Here is a 13893-nt window from a genome sequence, read left to right as displayed (position 1 = left end):
CCAAAGAGAAATAGAAAGAGAGAAGAAAATAAAGGGAGAGGGGAGAAAGAGAGAAGGGGAAAGCAAAAAATAAAGAGAAAAAGAGACAAAAAAAAGGAGAGAGTGAAATAAGGTAAAAAGACAGAGAGAGAGAGAAAGAGATAAAGAGGAACAAAGAAAGAAAAAAACTGAAATAAGGTAAAAAGACAGAGAGTGAAAGAGAAATAGAGTGAGAAAAAAGGGAGGAAGAGCAAGAAAGAGAGAGTGAGAGAGAGATAGAGAGAGAGAAAGGGAAGACGAGGTGGGGAGTTCCTGGCCTGCCCAGGGGGAGGAGTCAGCACTCCAAGGGGAGGAGTCAGTACGCCCCACAGGAGTGGCCGATGGCCTGACGTGTCAAAAAGACAGAAGACGGAAAAACACAGATGGGAGAACGGGAGATGGGAGGCTCAACAAGACTAATTAGACTAATTTGACAATAATTAGGCTAAATTCGATGGAATTCACTCAGTTAAATACTTTAAGAAAATAAATCTTCCCCCGTGTGAAAAAGCCTGTCTCTTCTCAATATGTTTCCCTAAAATTAAGAAACGAGCATGCATTGTTAGGAGAATAAAGTTTGTGTTTGGTTAATGGAGTCAGATAACTCATTCGAACCATTTGGTAAACGCTACATTTGTAATATATTTCCCCTAACACAGGGAACTTATGGCTCTGAGATAAAAAATATAACTGTTGCACATATCTCTGTGGCGACCTTAGGTCGGGTGATCAGATCCCAGTTTTACTAGATGCAACACAGTTGACATTAGGTTCAGTCCAGTATTTATAAGACACACTCTCAAGTACAGTTTACCTGTTTTGGCAGCACGCCACTAAGAAGTCTTTTAAATGGCAGCTGATTAAACCGTGTATGTTCACTTTTCAGGGACTTACAGAACAAACTGTAAACACCCCAAATTGCCAGCAATCCACTCAAGAGAAATTCGAATGGGTCTGTGTATCTCTGCACGCACCACTCCCTTCGCTTTCTTGCTCATTGTGGTCCGTGCCGAAGGTAAATACAACAATATCATTTTCGTTTGCCGTATTTTGTGACATTTTTACAAAAGATCTTTGTCTGCACCTTATTTGAAACCATTACTTAGGACAAAAATGAACCTTGACACTTAAGTAACTGCAGGAAGGAGACACATAAGAGGTTTATTGATATTGATGGGACACACGCTCTGGAGTCATTATTTAGGAGATTTGATCAAATTATTAAAGTCACACAGTGAAATAAAACCAGCTGAAGAAGTAGTAGACCAGGTATGGCAGTTTTGTTGAGTTTTGTCTTAAAATATATGATTAAAATCTTAAATATTTTTGCTTTTAATGCTCCTTGGGTCAAAAAGGTTCCTGACCCCTGCACTATAGCTATCTACCTATTCTAATGTACACTGTGAAATCAAATATAAATACTGATTTGTGGAAAGGTATGAATCACACTTTGTTTTCGTGTTCTGCTATTCCTGTTTTAAGTTCATTACTATTTACAGACTCTGTTCCCCTGATACACACATGTCAATGCGACTCATGGCATTTTTCTTCATTTTAGTTTTATACACGGAAGCTAAAAACTGTCCTTTTTGTCTTAAAACACAGCCCTGGAGTTCACATCTAGGAAAGACCCTTGGGCGTGGGCATGTCTGTAGAGCGGCCTGATGGGGATGGCGAGAGATGGGTGAGGCTCCTGATGTCGCCGGAAGGGGTAGGAAGAAAAAGACGGGTAGCCGGTCGAAGCGGCAGGTGAGACTGGGAGCGGGGTTTCCAGTTGGGACAGCAGGGAAGGGTGGTGCAGCATCATGTCTGAGCGATATAGGCCAGGAGGAGGGATCTGGGAAATGGAGCCCAGGTCCATTGAAGTCAACGAAGGGGCCGCATTGTTCAGGTTTTGAGGGTGAGGAGCGGAGGGGAAGCAAGAAGAGGGTTGGTGGAAGGGCAGGGAGGATGTGGCGAGGGGGAGAGTGGTGGACAGCTGATTTTGCTGGGTCAGATTGGAGAAGTGAAGACCCTGGCTTGGGAAGGATAGGTTTTGCATTGGCGGTGGAAAAGCAAAAGGTGCTGGAGGAAGAGTCATTGGGGGCCCGGACTCCAGATTAGAAGGGAAATACATAAAGGCCTCAGAAGTTTGTTTGGTTGAATTGATGGACCTAGATATACTGTCCTCATGTTGCACGATGAGGGACATCTGGTCTTGGGACTGGCACGGTGGGAAAGAAGTGTCTGGTTCTGGGTTGGACGAGGAGGGGGACGGCGACGGAGTGGGGAAGGTAAAGGCAGCCTCTTGCAGAGAAGGCGAGGTACTGGAGAGGGTGGGAGTGGATGATGGGATGGGAGGGTAGTTGGTTGGCTGAGGGAGTGGAAGGATGCAAGGAGACCCGGTCTCGGTGGCGGGAAAGGCTGAGGTGAAGGCTTTCTCCTTCAAAGCGTCAGGACTGTTGGGAGAGCACACTTGTCAGATCACATTTTGATGTTAATCAGTGTTCTGGTTTGCCTGCGTCCCTGCGTCCTAGCCGCATTATTTTTGCTGGGGACGCATAGTCTCAAATCAACGCGAGTCTCCGGGATGCTACTTTTACGACACAAAATTGTCATTAATACCCGATTACTTTTATTTTTAACAAAGATTTCCAAACTTTTCGTCAGGCAGATCCGCCATTGTTGTTTCGGTCTCGGGTTTCGAGTTTTCGTCCGCACTCCGATCTCGGCAAACGAGATCACGTCATTTTTGTGGTGCTTGTCGTCGATTTAAGGTGAAAATCAACACAAAATTGGTCCAGTAATTAGTTGAAACATAATGCCGAAAGTGATAACGGCAATAATTCCGGCAGGAAAAAACGGCAGGAAATTCTTCAGAAGATGGCGGAGGCAAGGAAAACACGTGTGTTGAAGCGAACGACTCGATGAAAAAAAATAAACAAAATAATACTCCTAAGCAAGATAAGGACTTTTCTGCCAAAATGGACTCAATTATATTCCTGGTGACGCTATGAGGAGGATGATAATGGATTGGACTAAATTTTGGGGACCCATGGATCTCTGTTGGGACCCATAGATTTTTCAGCACGCGAGCCCCCAAAACCCAGCTCAAATGAACACTGGTTAATATTTGTAGCATAAAGATGTTTTTCTCACCATTCAATCACCGTGTTGGTGACCTCATTTCCTGCTATGTCCTGCATGGCAGTACCCATGGAAAGTCTTATGTCTGGAATCTGGGAGGCCATGAAGTCATCGTCGAGGTCCAGGGGTCGGTCTGGGATGAGGCTTTCCTGGAAGGGTGCGTCCTCTGGGCCGAACACACAAGTGTTGTCGGCGTTCAGACGGGGCAGGGAGGCCAAAGCCAGGGCCTGGAGCTCCTCTCCGGTAATGTCGGTAGCAGGGAAGGTGGAAAGGTCTTGACTGGTGTCGCAAGGATTGCAGATCTCTGTGGAGGGAACGGGGTTTTTGTATTTTTAAATGAGATTAGTCCGTTTTAAACAGGGTTGGGTAGGGTTACTTGAACTGGGCGAATCAAAAAAAAAGGGACGAAAACCACGGGGGCTGACGGGAAGTGGAGTAAACGTGAGATGTGTTTGTGGACGCGGCGGACAATAGTGGATATCTATTTTTCCCACCCTTACCTTTGAAAATATACACTTTTTTCCTTGGATTACTTTCAACCGGACCCGGACTCTGCAGGTCTGCATCAAACCTTAAGTACCGGTATCATTTTCCGATCATTTTGCCGGCTGTGTACTTTAATGGAGGACATTCAGTTTCAATCGCGAGACTTAAAGTTGGGTTTGGGTTAATTTTGTGTTTGTGTTACATTGGGCGCATGCGGCTTATATACAGGTTCGGCTTGTGTAAGTGCAAAATCGGTTTTCCTCTTAAAATGTGGTGGGTGCGGCTTAGAATCAGGTGCGCTCTATAGTCCGGAATTATCGGTAAATATGAATCAAATGACTCCATTTTGTGCAGGCTCGGGGAGTAACGGATTACACGGAACGGCAAAAATTATGTTTTTGTTTCGATTGATTTTCATTTTGTTTCTGTGGCATTTTATGTTCGTTTTGCCGGGGATCAAAGAGATCAAAAGCCAGGAGAGAAAGCTTACCGCGTGTTGGGAGTCATCATTTTATTCATATTTAGTTTCTTTTGTCTTTTTCTAGCATATTTGGTATTGGAGTCATCCAAAAGTCCTTGAAAGTAATCCAGTTCAAGTAACCCTACCCAACCCTGAGGAGTACTTCAATGCCTGTAATCATCAACTGACCTGTCGTCACCGTTTCTATAACATCCGCTAGTTTCCGTTTCTGTCTTGCATCTCTTTGTCTGTAGGCAAAGAATAAGAACCATCAAGGGAAAGCGTTTTATATGCACTGATCGGAAAAAAGCTAATGACTTCTTACTTTTTGCAATTCATGCCTTCTTCCCGGAAACCTTTGGCAAAGGGATTGGAGTTTATCTTGAGCTCTGTGATCTGAGAACAGAAGAGGTTTAGTTGGGATTTCCAAACGGGGTTTCGGTACACAAACTACCTTGCTGTTCTGGTAAGCTGTGACTGTGATGAACTGTGTCTCGGGGAAAACAAAAGAGTGCTGCCCAGTGCCCCAACTCAGCATGTCCCTTGCCTCGATGACGTGCACTCGAGGCTGGTAGCGATGAAGCGAGTGGAGGATGATCTGGAGAGGAGAAATACAGATCTCTTAAAACGTTTTAGGTTAGAGTTGGTAGCAATCTTCCCTCCCTCTAAGCTGCGCGTGTGCGCAATTGCGCACTACCCAAAGCTTTTCCGCGCACAAGAAAATCTAGCCGGCTCACAAAAATCAGGGCTCCAAATTGCTCATTAAGAAGCCAATGAAGTCAAAGTTACAGTGCATGAAGGTCAAAATACACGGGTTCCCCTGACGTTGTGTCCTAAATGCAGGATTTTGAAGTCAATGTCGAAGTAGAACGACGTTGAGTAAAGTTGGTAGGGTTTTTCGTGAACCGGCTTCTTCGGCTCGGCTCGCTAAAAGGAACCGGCTCTTTCGGGTCCTAAACGGCTCTTCGGGTTGTTTTTGCTTCTTTCATCCCAACATGACCAAATATGATGTAAAATGATGCACGAAATGACTTAAAGGAAGGGGGGGAAATAGAACAAAAAGAAAAAGTAGTGAAAAGCTGGAAAAAAAAAACAAAAGGAAGAGAAAAAAGAAGGAAAAATTCAGAAAAAAAGCCAGAAAAAAAGAAAAGAAAGAAACAAAGGAAAAAAAGTAACAGCTAGGAAAAAATAAACACAATGAGATTTTTTTTTCAAAGGAATTTAAAAAAGTAGAAAAGAACAGGGAAAAAGAAGAAAAAGTTTGTGTTGCATTCAAATGATATCCAATTCTATCAAGTGAATCTTGTTGCCAACATTGTACTTCCACTAAAAAAATGTGATTAAATACAGTTGTGTATCGTGCAACCGACTCAATAAGCCCCCCAAAACTGTTAGTATTATGCGACAAAAGATACCAGGAATAAAAGAAATGGAAATCTTGTGAAAGAATTGTAAAAACAAATGACGTTTTTTTGTAGGCAATCGGACATGAGTCAATTCATTCAAAAGTGAAAAATAATTAAGCTTTGCTGGAAACTCAGCAAAATGTAAGGTGATGTCAAGTTTTGGACATGTTTGCTAATGACTTAGTTGCCACACTTGGGATTGCCGTTGCTCACTGTTGTTTCAAGCGCTGCTCACCGACTTTGTGTGGACTGGTGGAGAATTAGAGGGAACATTGGTTGGTAGGAGGACCCAACTGTACATATCAATTGATAAAGCATTCTACCAGCTTATTTACAGGCCACTCTCATCATCTACCTGTCTTGAGGCTCCAGTGTGTAATATTTGACCACTAGATGGCACTGTTGTCTAATGTGAATGCAAGCCAGTGCCACAGAAAGCAACCAAACGGCAGACAAACATGGAGGCAATTTTAGTAGATATTTAAAAGAACTACACATTTCTCAACTGAAGGATTATTTATTTAACTATAAGGGATTTAATATAATACAAGTTACATTTGTTGAATGCAATAAAGATTATTCACAGGGAAGGCTTGGGGTCAGTGTGGGCCTAGACAAGAATGATGTTTACAGAAAAACAAGAACGGGGACAAGGGCTGACGCGGGAAAAGTAGACAAGTGTTCTGATAAGCTTTCTAGTTGTGAGTTTCTTAGAAATGGTGGCGCCTTTCGGCGAGGAGGTAGGTGAAGCTGGCACCTGACCCGCCCCATGGGAGGAGTCAGCACGCCCATGGGGGTGGCCGCGCCCTGACGTGTGAAAAAGATGGAAGACGGAAGAAGAGACGAGAGATGGGAGGTTCGAAAAAGACTAAATAGACTAATTTGACAATAATTCAGCTAAATATGATGGAATTCACTTAGTTAAATACTTATATATCTGCCCCTGTGTGAAAATGCCTCTTAGGGGCGGCAGTAGCTCAGGAGGTCGTCTTGGGATCAAGGGATCCCAGTTCGAATCCTGGCTCGTCCGTGTCACGTGTCGAAGTGTCCTTGGGTAAGACACTGAACCACTAATACCCCCAATAAGCAGGTTAGCGCCTTACAAGGCTGCAAGGCCGCTATTGGGAAATGTGGAGCACATTGTAAAGCGCTTTGGGAAGTCATTGACTTGAAAAGCGCTATAGAAATGCAGATCATTCCATTTGTCAACATTTTTCCCTTAAATTAAGAAAAGAGCATGCATTGTTAGGAGAAAAAAGTTTGTGTTTGGTTCATGGAGTTTGATAACATTCGAACAATTTGGTAAACGCCACATTTGTAATATAGTTTTTTTCCCTAACACAACCTACACTTTTTTAAAAATTAGAAAATAACAGTATTAGGCCTGGGCGATTCAACAAATCTTTATCTGGAAAAACAAAATCCTTATATTGATTGCAATATTTATCTTGTCTTTTTTCCGTTCACATTTTAAGTCTAATTTTTGAGTGATAGTTGAGAAAACGGATGCCGCTTTATCCAATACTTACATGTCCTTGCGTGTCCAGAGTGTTGTTGGTGAGTTTGGCGTAGTGAAAAGAAATAGTGCGGCTCTGCCAATGAGCGCCGGAGGCCGGGGAATCCGGGTGGATAAACACGCGGTCCGGGAGCCTGGCTTCGGCCGCGCCGACCGCCTGCCACCCGCCTCCTTGGAAGCGATAGCGGGAGTTGTCCATCGGGACCATGTCCAGAAGCAGGATGTAGCGCAGGGTCGGTTGCAGGCCGGACAGCTTCAACTTTATACCGGGGAACATCCGCCTAGGAGAGTCGGGATTTAAATTCAGTGTTCGTACGGGTGCTTGAAATTCGCTTGAATTTTAACAGTGCGTATTCAAGGTCCGGAACAGGCTTGAATTTTGGGCGAAGTGCTTTAAAATGCTCGAAAATGTTGCCATTGCCGCGTTCCTTGGCAGTCTGACTCTAAAGACCATGCAATTCAACATCTGTGAGGCCCTTTTTGTAAACGTTGAAAGATTGTATACATTTGACTATAACGGATATTATAAAATGAACTACACCATAAGTACATGTACTCAGTTGGATGCAGTAGAGAGATTCACTGACTGTTCTTCTTCAAGGTACATTAGAAGGTTAGGCTGTCTGGAATGCATCAGACGTCTTTTGATAACAGAATTCCTGTGATTGCTGACGGGAGAAGGCCAGACGCACAAGGACAAATATCCGCGTCGCCTTTTGGCGAGGCAGCGGCGCGCCCATGGGAGGAGGAGTCAGCACGCCCAGGGGAGGAGTCAGCACGCCCCATGGGGGGTGGCCGATGCCCCGTTGTGTCAAAAAGACGGAAGACGGAAAAAGAGAGACGGGGGATCAGATCGGAGAGCGAGAGATGGGAGGCTCGACGAAGACTAATTAGACTAATTCGACAATAATTTGGCTAAATTCGATGGGATTCACTTAATAAATACTTTAAGAAAATAAATTTGCCCCCGTTTGAAAATGCCGGCTATATTTGTTCATGTACCCATTAAAAAACAAGCATGCATTGTTAGGAGAATAAAGTTTGTGTTTGGTTAATGGAGCCAGATAACTAACCATTATTACTATTATCTGCACCGCTTATTCTCAGTAGGGTCGTGGGGGTGCTGGAGCCCATCCCAGCCATCTCCGGGCAGTGGGCAGGGGACACCTTCAACTCGTTGCCAGTCCCAGGGCACACAGGGACAGACGATTCGCTCGGTCATTCATACCTAGGGACAATTTGGACCGGCCAATTCACCTGACATGCATGTTTTTTGGAATGTGGGTGGAAACCCACGCAAGCACGGGGAGAACATGCAAACTCCACACAGGAAGGTTGGTCGCTGGATTTGAACCCATGACCTCAGAACTGTGCTGCACACGCGCTAACCACCGCGCTGCCCGTCAGATAACTATTTTGAACAATTTGGTAAACGCTTCATTTGTAATATAGTTTTTTCCCTAACGACGTGTGGATTGTTGAGGCAGAATGGCAGAACTCATGTCAGCTTATAGCAGCCCGTTGACACAAAATGTCGTCGATCATAGATAGTTTGTGCTATTTTGAGCTGTTCCTATGTGCTGGCAGCGAGACAGCGACTTTATTTTTGCCAAAGTCAACAACAACAACAACCAAAAAACAGTTTTGATCCGTGCTGGATTGTCTCCTTTGAAGGGATAATGGAGAAACTGCTCTCGAAAGTGCTTGAATTTGGCCGTGTAAATTAGAGAGATTATCCTGGATTTAAATTGAAATGTGACTCACCTGCCCTTTTTGGTGATGATCATCTCGGTTCCCACCGAGCTGAACTGCTTCCACAGGGCCGAGTTCTCCAGATCCATTCTCACCTCGTCTTTTTGGACCGCCGGGTCGTTGCACGTGGTAGGGAACGGTGGAGGGCGGCTGGCGGCATCTCCATCTTTGGGGATGGTAAAGGAATGTTGAGGATCAGTTGTAGTTTTTCTCAAGTTCATATGTGACGGATCAAATATTGCAATGAATCGTTTTATCAATGTTCCCTGTCATTTTCCTTAGGGGTCTGAGCGTTGACACAAAGTCGGTGAGCAATGCTCGAAACAACAGTGAGCAACGGCAGTCCCAAGTGTGGCAACTAAGTCATTATCAAACATGTCCAAAACATGACATCACCTTACATTTTGCTGAGTTTCCGGCAATGCAAAATCCTTTTCCACTTTTGAATGAATTGACTACAAATGTCATTTGTTTTTACAATTCTTTCACAAGATATCCATTTCTTTTTATTTCCTGATATATTTTGTCGCATAATATTAACATTTTTGGGGGCTTATTGAGTCGGTTGTAAGATACAGAACTGTACTTAATCCCATTTTTGAGTGGAAGTACAATGTTGGCAACAAGATTCACTTCATATCATTGGAAATGATTTGAATGCAACACACTTTTTCTTCTTTTTCCCTGTTATTTTCTACTTTTTTTAAATTCCTTTAAAAGAAATCTTATTGTGTTTGTTTTTTCCTAGCTGTTACTTTTTTCTTGCTTTTTTGTTCTCTAATACTTTTTTTTCCCTTTATTTGCTTCTTTCTTCTGGCTTTTTTCCTGAAATTTTCCTGCTCTTTTTTTTCTCTTTTTCTCTTCCTCTTGTTTCTTTTTTTCTCAGCTTTTCACTGCTTTTTCATTTGGGTATTTTTTTCTTTTTTGTTCTATTCCCCCCCCCCCCCCCCCCCCCCCCCTTGTGGCAGTAAACAATACAGCGTCATCTAGTGGTCAAATATTACACAGTCTCCCTTTATGTAAGTTCAGCCCAATTTGAAAACCTGGCCTCACCCAGACCCTAGTCGTCACCCTATATCAGGGGTAGGGAACCTATGGCTCAGGAGCCATATATGGCTCTTTTCACGAGTACATATGGCTCCGAAATAAAAGGTAACTATTGCACATCTCTCCGTGGCGTTCCAAAGTCAAGCGATTTCATCACGATTTTGGTCCATAGAAAGCCCAAGCAACTTCATGCAGAAGTTCGATAAGAAACCATTTAAAGTGATAAATAAAAACGCTGGCAAAGGACTTTGATTGGGTGAAAAGTACAGGTGGGCGGATCCCTGCACACAGCGCAATGCACTTCCTTCTCTCTGTCTCTCTCTCTCTGTCTCTGTCTCTCTCTCTCTCTCTCTCTCTCTCTCTCAGTCTACACTGAAAGTGAATATGACGATATGCTTATTGTTTGCAGTCATTTGTGACATTTTTACAAAACAACTTTGCATGCACATCGTTTTGAAACCGTATATAAGGACAAATTTCATGGAAAAAAAATGGCCTCAACACTCTAAACTGAAGGTGGAAGACAAATTGTAAATGGCATATGGACATTGATTTGGGACACAGGATTTGGCATTATCATTTCATACATTTGATAAAATCATCAATTGACACACAGTCAAATAGAATCAGCTTTTGTCCAGAGAGCGTGTTTGGTAGTTTTTTCCATTTTGTCTTAATATATATGATGTGGCTCTCTCAATTTCTTTTGAAAACATGTTTTGCTTTTATGGCTCTTTGGCTCAAAAAGGTTCCTGACCCCCGCCCTAGTCCATTGAGTTTGAGACCCCCAGCTTAGAGACTGACCTAAGTTGTAATAATGCGATATTGGCGAATGACAAAAGCTAGTCCATCGTTACAATAGTGTACAGGTGTCAAACAGGCGGCCCACAGGCCAGATCAGGCCCACCCATGGTTTAAATCCGGCCCGCAAGATAACAGTGAGAGAAGCACAAGAGGAAAATGAGCTGTAATTCGCAATATTTCCACTGAATGTCACCAAAGCCCGTTAACACTTGCAAAAAAATTGTGGTAGTATTTCTCCATTTCTCTCTGACTCATTTCTATCTCCTGTTCATCCTCTCTCTTTTTCTCTTTACTGTATTTCTTTCTCTCTAACTCTTTCTTTTTCTCTGTCTTGCTCTCTTTCTATATTCTCGCTCTAATTTACACTTTAATTCTCTTTCTTTCAATTTTTCTCTTTCTTTCTCACCCTCTTTTTTTCCCTTTTTTGACTCTCTCTCTCTCTCACCTCACTTTGTCTCTTTTTCTCCTGCTGACTCTTTTTCTTTCTGTTGTTTCACTTCCCTATTCTTTTTATCTGCCTCTTTTTTCACTTTCTTTTTCTCTCTATACTCATTTCCCCCTTCTTCTCCATTCATATCTCTATTCTGCTCTCTCTTTTTCTCTCACTGTTACTCTGTTTATCGCTCTCTCTTTCCCTCCCCCTCTTTCTCTCTCTTTTTCTCCCTCTCTCTTTCTCTTCAACTTATTAGTCCGGCCCCCGTGAGATTCCTTTTTCCCATTTGTGGCCCCCAGCTCAAACCAGATTGACACCCCTGCAATAGTGCAATGAAAAAAAACGCAATAACATTTAGAAAGTATTCATTTTAAAGAGCCAGCACACAATTTTTATAACGAAGCATCACTTCAGTTCTGTCTTCTCACCTCTGTAGAAGTGCTCTCCGATCCTCTGAGAAGCCGGACCCAAACCGGGGTACGCGTCCACTCCCATCATGATGCGGTTCTGCGCTCCTCAGTCGGACCACGATACCTTCCTCGAGTACTTCTCCCTCTTGAGTTTCTCCGCCGGCCCGTTGTCCTCGGTTATATAGGTGTGTGGCTCTTAACACCTGCAGGACAAATGGCCACTTTTTCACACCGTTCTTTTTGACACCTCGCATTCCACCTCATCCATCGAGTCGTTTCGATGCGTTTACATTGGAAATATACGATCTCCTGCCTCAGAAAAACAAGAAATATTCAATGTTCATGAAATATAATGTTGGAAACAAAGAAATACTCTACTTTTTAAACCTATTTGTGACAAGTTTTAATCAGAAACTGCCACCGACATTGTTTTGTCATACACATGCATGCCAAGATGAAAAAGCTCGGCTCAAATTCCTTTAAAAACACGATATGTGCAAAATTTGCCATTTCATATGCTCGTTTCATTGGCTGACCTTATTTTAATCACAGAAATGAATGAACGAATGAAAACTTGATTCAAACATTAAGATAAAAAAACAACAAAAACAAGAACTCAATAACAAAATAATGTTGCATAATATGTTCGAAAAGGGGTAGTCAGAAGCTCATTTTCCCTATGAAATACACCAATGATAATAACAACAATAGCAATAATATTAATAATAACAGTTATGATATAACAATAGCAACAATAACAACAAAGTTAACCTTAGTTCTAGACGCACTATTCCAATCTCTCGTATCACCCATTTTCTTCATCACTGTATTCCGCCAAGAATGTTTTTTTGTATTTAAATTTGAACAAGTGAATAGTTGGACAATCGTCTTGTTAATTGTTCCAAAGTTTGACTCCGAACACGGAGACACACATACTTTTCCTGGTGGTTCTCACCTTTGGGATTATGAATTTACTACAGCCCCTTAAGTTATAAATTCCCTCTTTCCAAATGCAAATTTTATGGATGTTTTCTGGCACACTGTTGTTGTTGACCTTAAATAGCAGTTGTGCAGTGAAAAATGTTACTAAGTCATGCAATTTTAATACTTTGGACTGCAGGAATAAAATAGGAGTATGATCTCGATATCCTACCCTGTGTATGGTTCTAATTGCAAGTTTTTGGAGGATAAAAAGGGGCTGAGTCAACTTTTGTCATTATTGCCCCAGACTTCAATTCAATTCATGTAAAACATGGAACTGGAGTGCCACGTCCAATTTTGTTGTCACAATATATTCAACCCATTTTGTAACAATGACAATTAAGGTAGATTCTACTCTATTCTATTTAATTGATGAGATTTTCAATACCACATCTGCGTTTTCAAAATATCTGCCGTATTGTATCTTCAACATCCTACACGACATAGTATGTATCGACCTTAAGTGTATTTGTGAAACACAATCGTACTTGTTGCGTGTTATCGGTTTTGCAGAGACGAACGGGACAGGTGAAGAGAGTCCAGTTTACGAGGCGACCCCCCCCCCCCCCCCCTGCGGCTCGCTGATGGCCCGATGACGCGTTCTTCCCCTCATCAAGTGAGTCTGTTTAGTCCTCGGCAGGGAGTGGGTGCATGCGAGCCGTGGAGGAAGCCCATCATGCAATTCCCTCACACAAACAGAGTGAGGGCCAGTGAAACCCAACCAAAAGTTTTGCATCAATTCTTCTTTTGCAAATGCATCCCCCAAAAATGGAATTGTTTTCATTGTTGAGAAGAAGGTTGTCAACTCGTATGCACTGCGATTAGAATAGAATAGAATAGAATCTACCTTTATTGTCATTGTTACAACTCGGGATGTATTGTGACAACAAAATTGGACGTGGCACTCCAGTTCCACATTTTACAGTGAGGATAAGGAAAACAAAGAGATAAAGGCGTGGCACTCCGGGGTAAACATTAGGGCTGGAACGATAATGGAGGCATGAAAGTTTCTCACCCTTTTTGGTCGTCTTAAGTCGTGAAAAGGTGGTGTTAGCATGTATGCAATAGTCAAGTCATTTTTATTTATATAGCCCTTAATCACAAAGAGTCTCAAAGGGCTGCACAGATCAAAGACTATTGCAAACTATTTTTACAGACTATTATGACAGCATCCCCTGATCTGAAACCAACATGAGAGCAAGGAAAAACTCAAAAACCTCAACATGAGGAAAATGAAGAAACCATGAGAAGGGGCCGCACATGTGGCAATCCCCATTTCAGGATGACCAGGCCAAAATGGATGTTGCAATGGAAACTGATATTATACTTGGGAATAATATCACCTAATGGAAGCATGTAAATGCTGAAAAAAAGGGGGCCAAGTACTGAACCCTGCAGGACACCACAGGCCTCCAGATTTCCACAGTTTAGTGTGGCAGATTCCTCCAACGGAA

At 42.6% G+C, this 13893-nt stretch overlaps 1 protein-coding gene across 1 annotated transcript; it reads right to left on the bottom strand.

Annotated features, from left to right (window-relative positions):
• Positions 1–1543: 1543 nt before the first annotated feature.
• tbx6 (T-box transcription factor 6) lies at positions 1544–11546 on the bottom strand. Its single transcript, XM_088324287.1, has 8 exons — positions 11477–11546; positions 8777–8930; positions 7026–7293; positions 4545–4688; positions 4416–4486; positions 4280–4338; positions 3157–3448; positions 1544–2456 (listed from the first exon to the last, which is right to left on the bottom strand). Exons 1-8 carry the CDS (start codon positions 11544–11546, stop codon positions 1613–1615), a joined length of 1902 nt encoding a protein of 633 aa, XP_088180413.1. The 3' UTR covers positions 1544–1612.
• Positions 11547–13893: the final 2347 nt, after the last annotated feature.

Source organism: Urocampus carinirostris, chromosome 19, assembly GCF_059441175.1.
Source record: "Urocampus carinirostris isolate Australia breed hairy pipefish chromosome 19, RoL_Ucar_1.0, whole genome shotgun sequence".
In the NCBI taxonomy this organism is placed as follows: Eukaryota; Metazoa; Chordata; class Actinopteri; order Syngnathiformes; family Syngnathidae; genus Urocampus; species Urocampus carinirostris.
The sequence above is the reverse complement of the archived record's forward strand: the minus strand, read 5'-3'. Positions and strand labels throughout refer to the sequence as shown.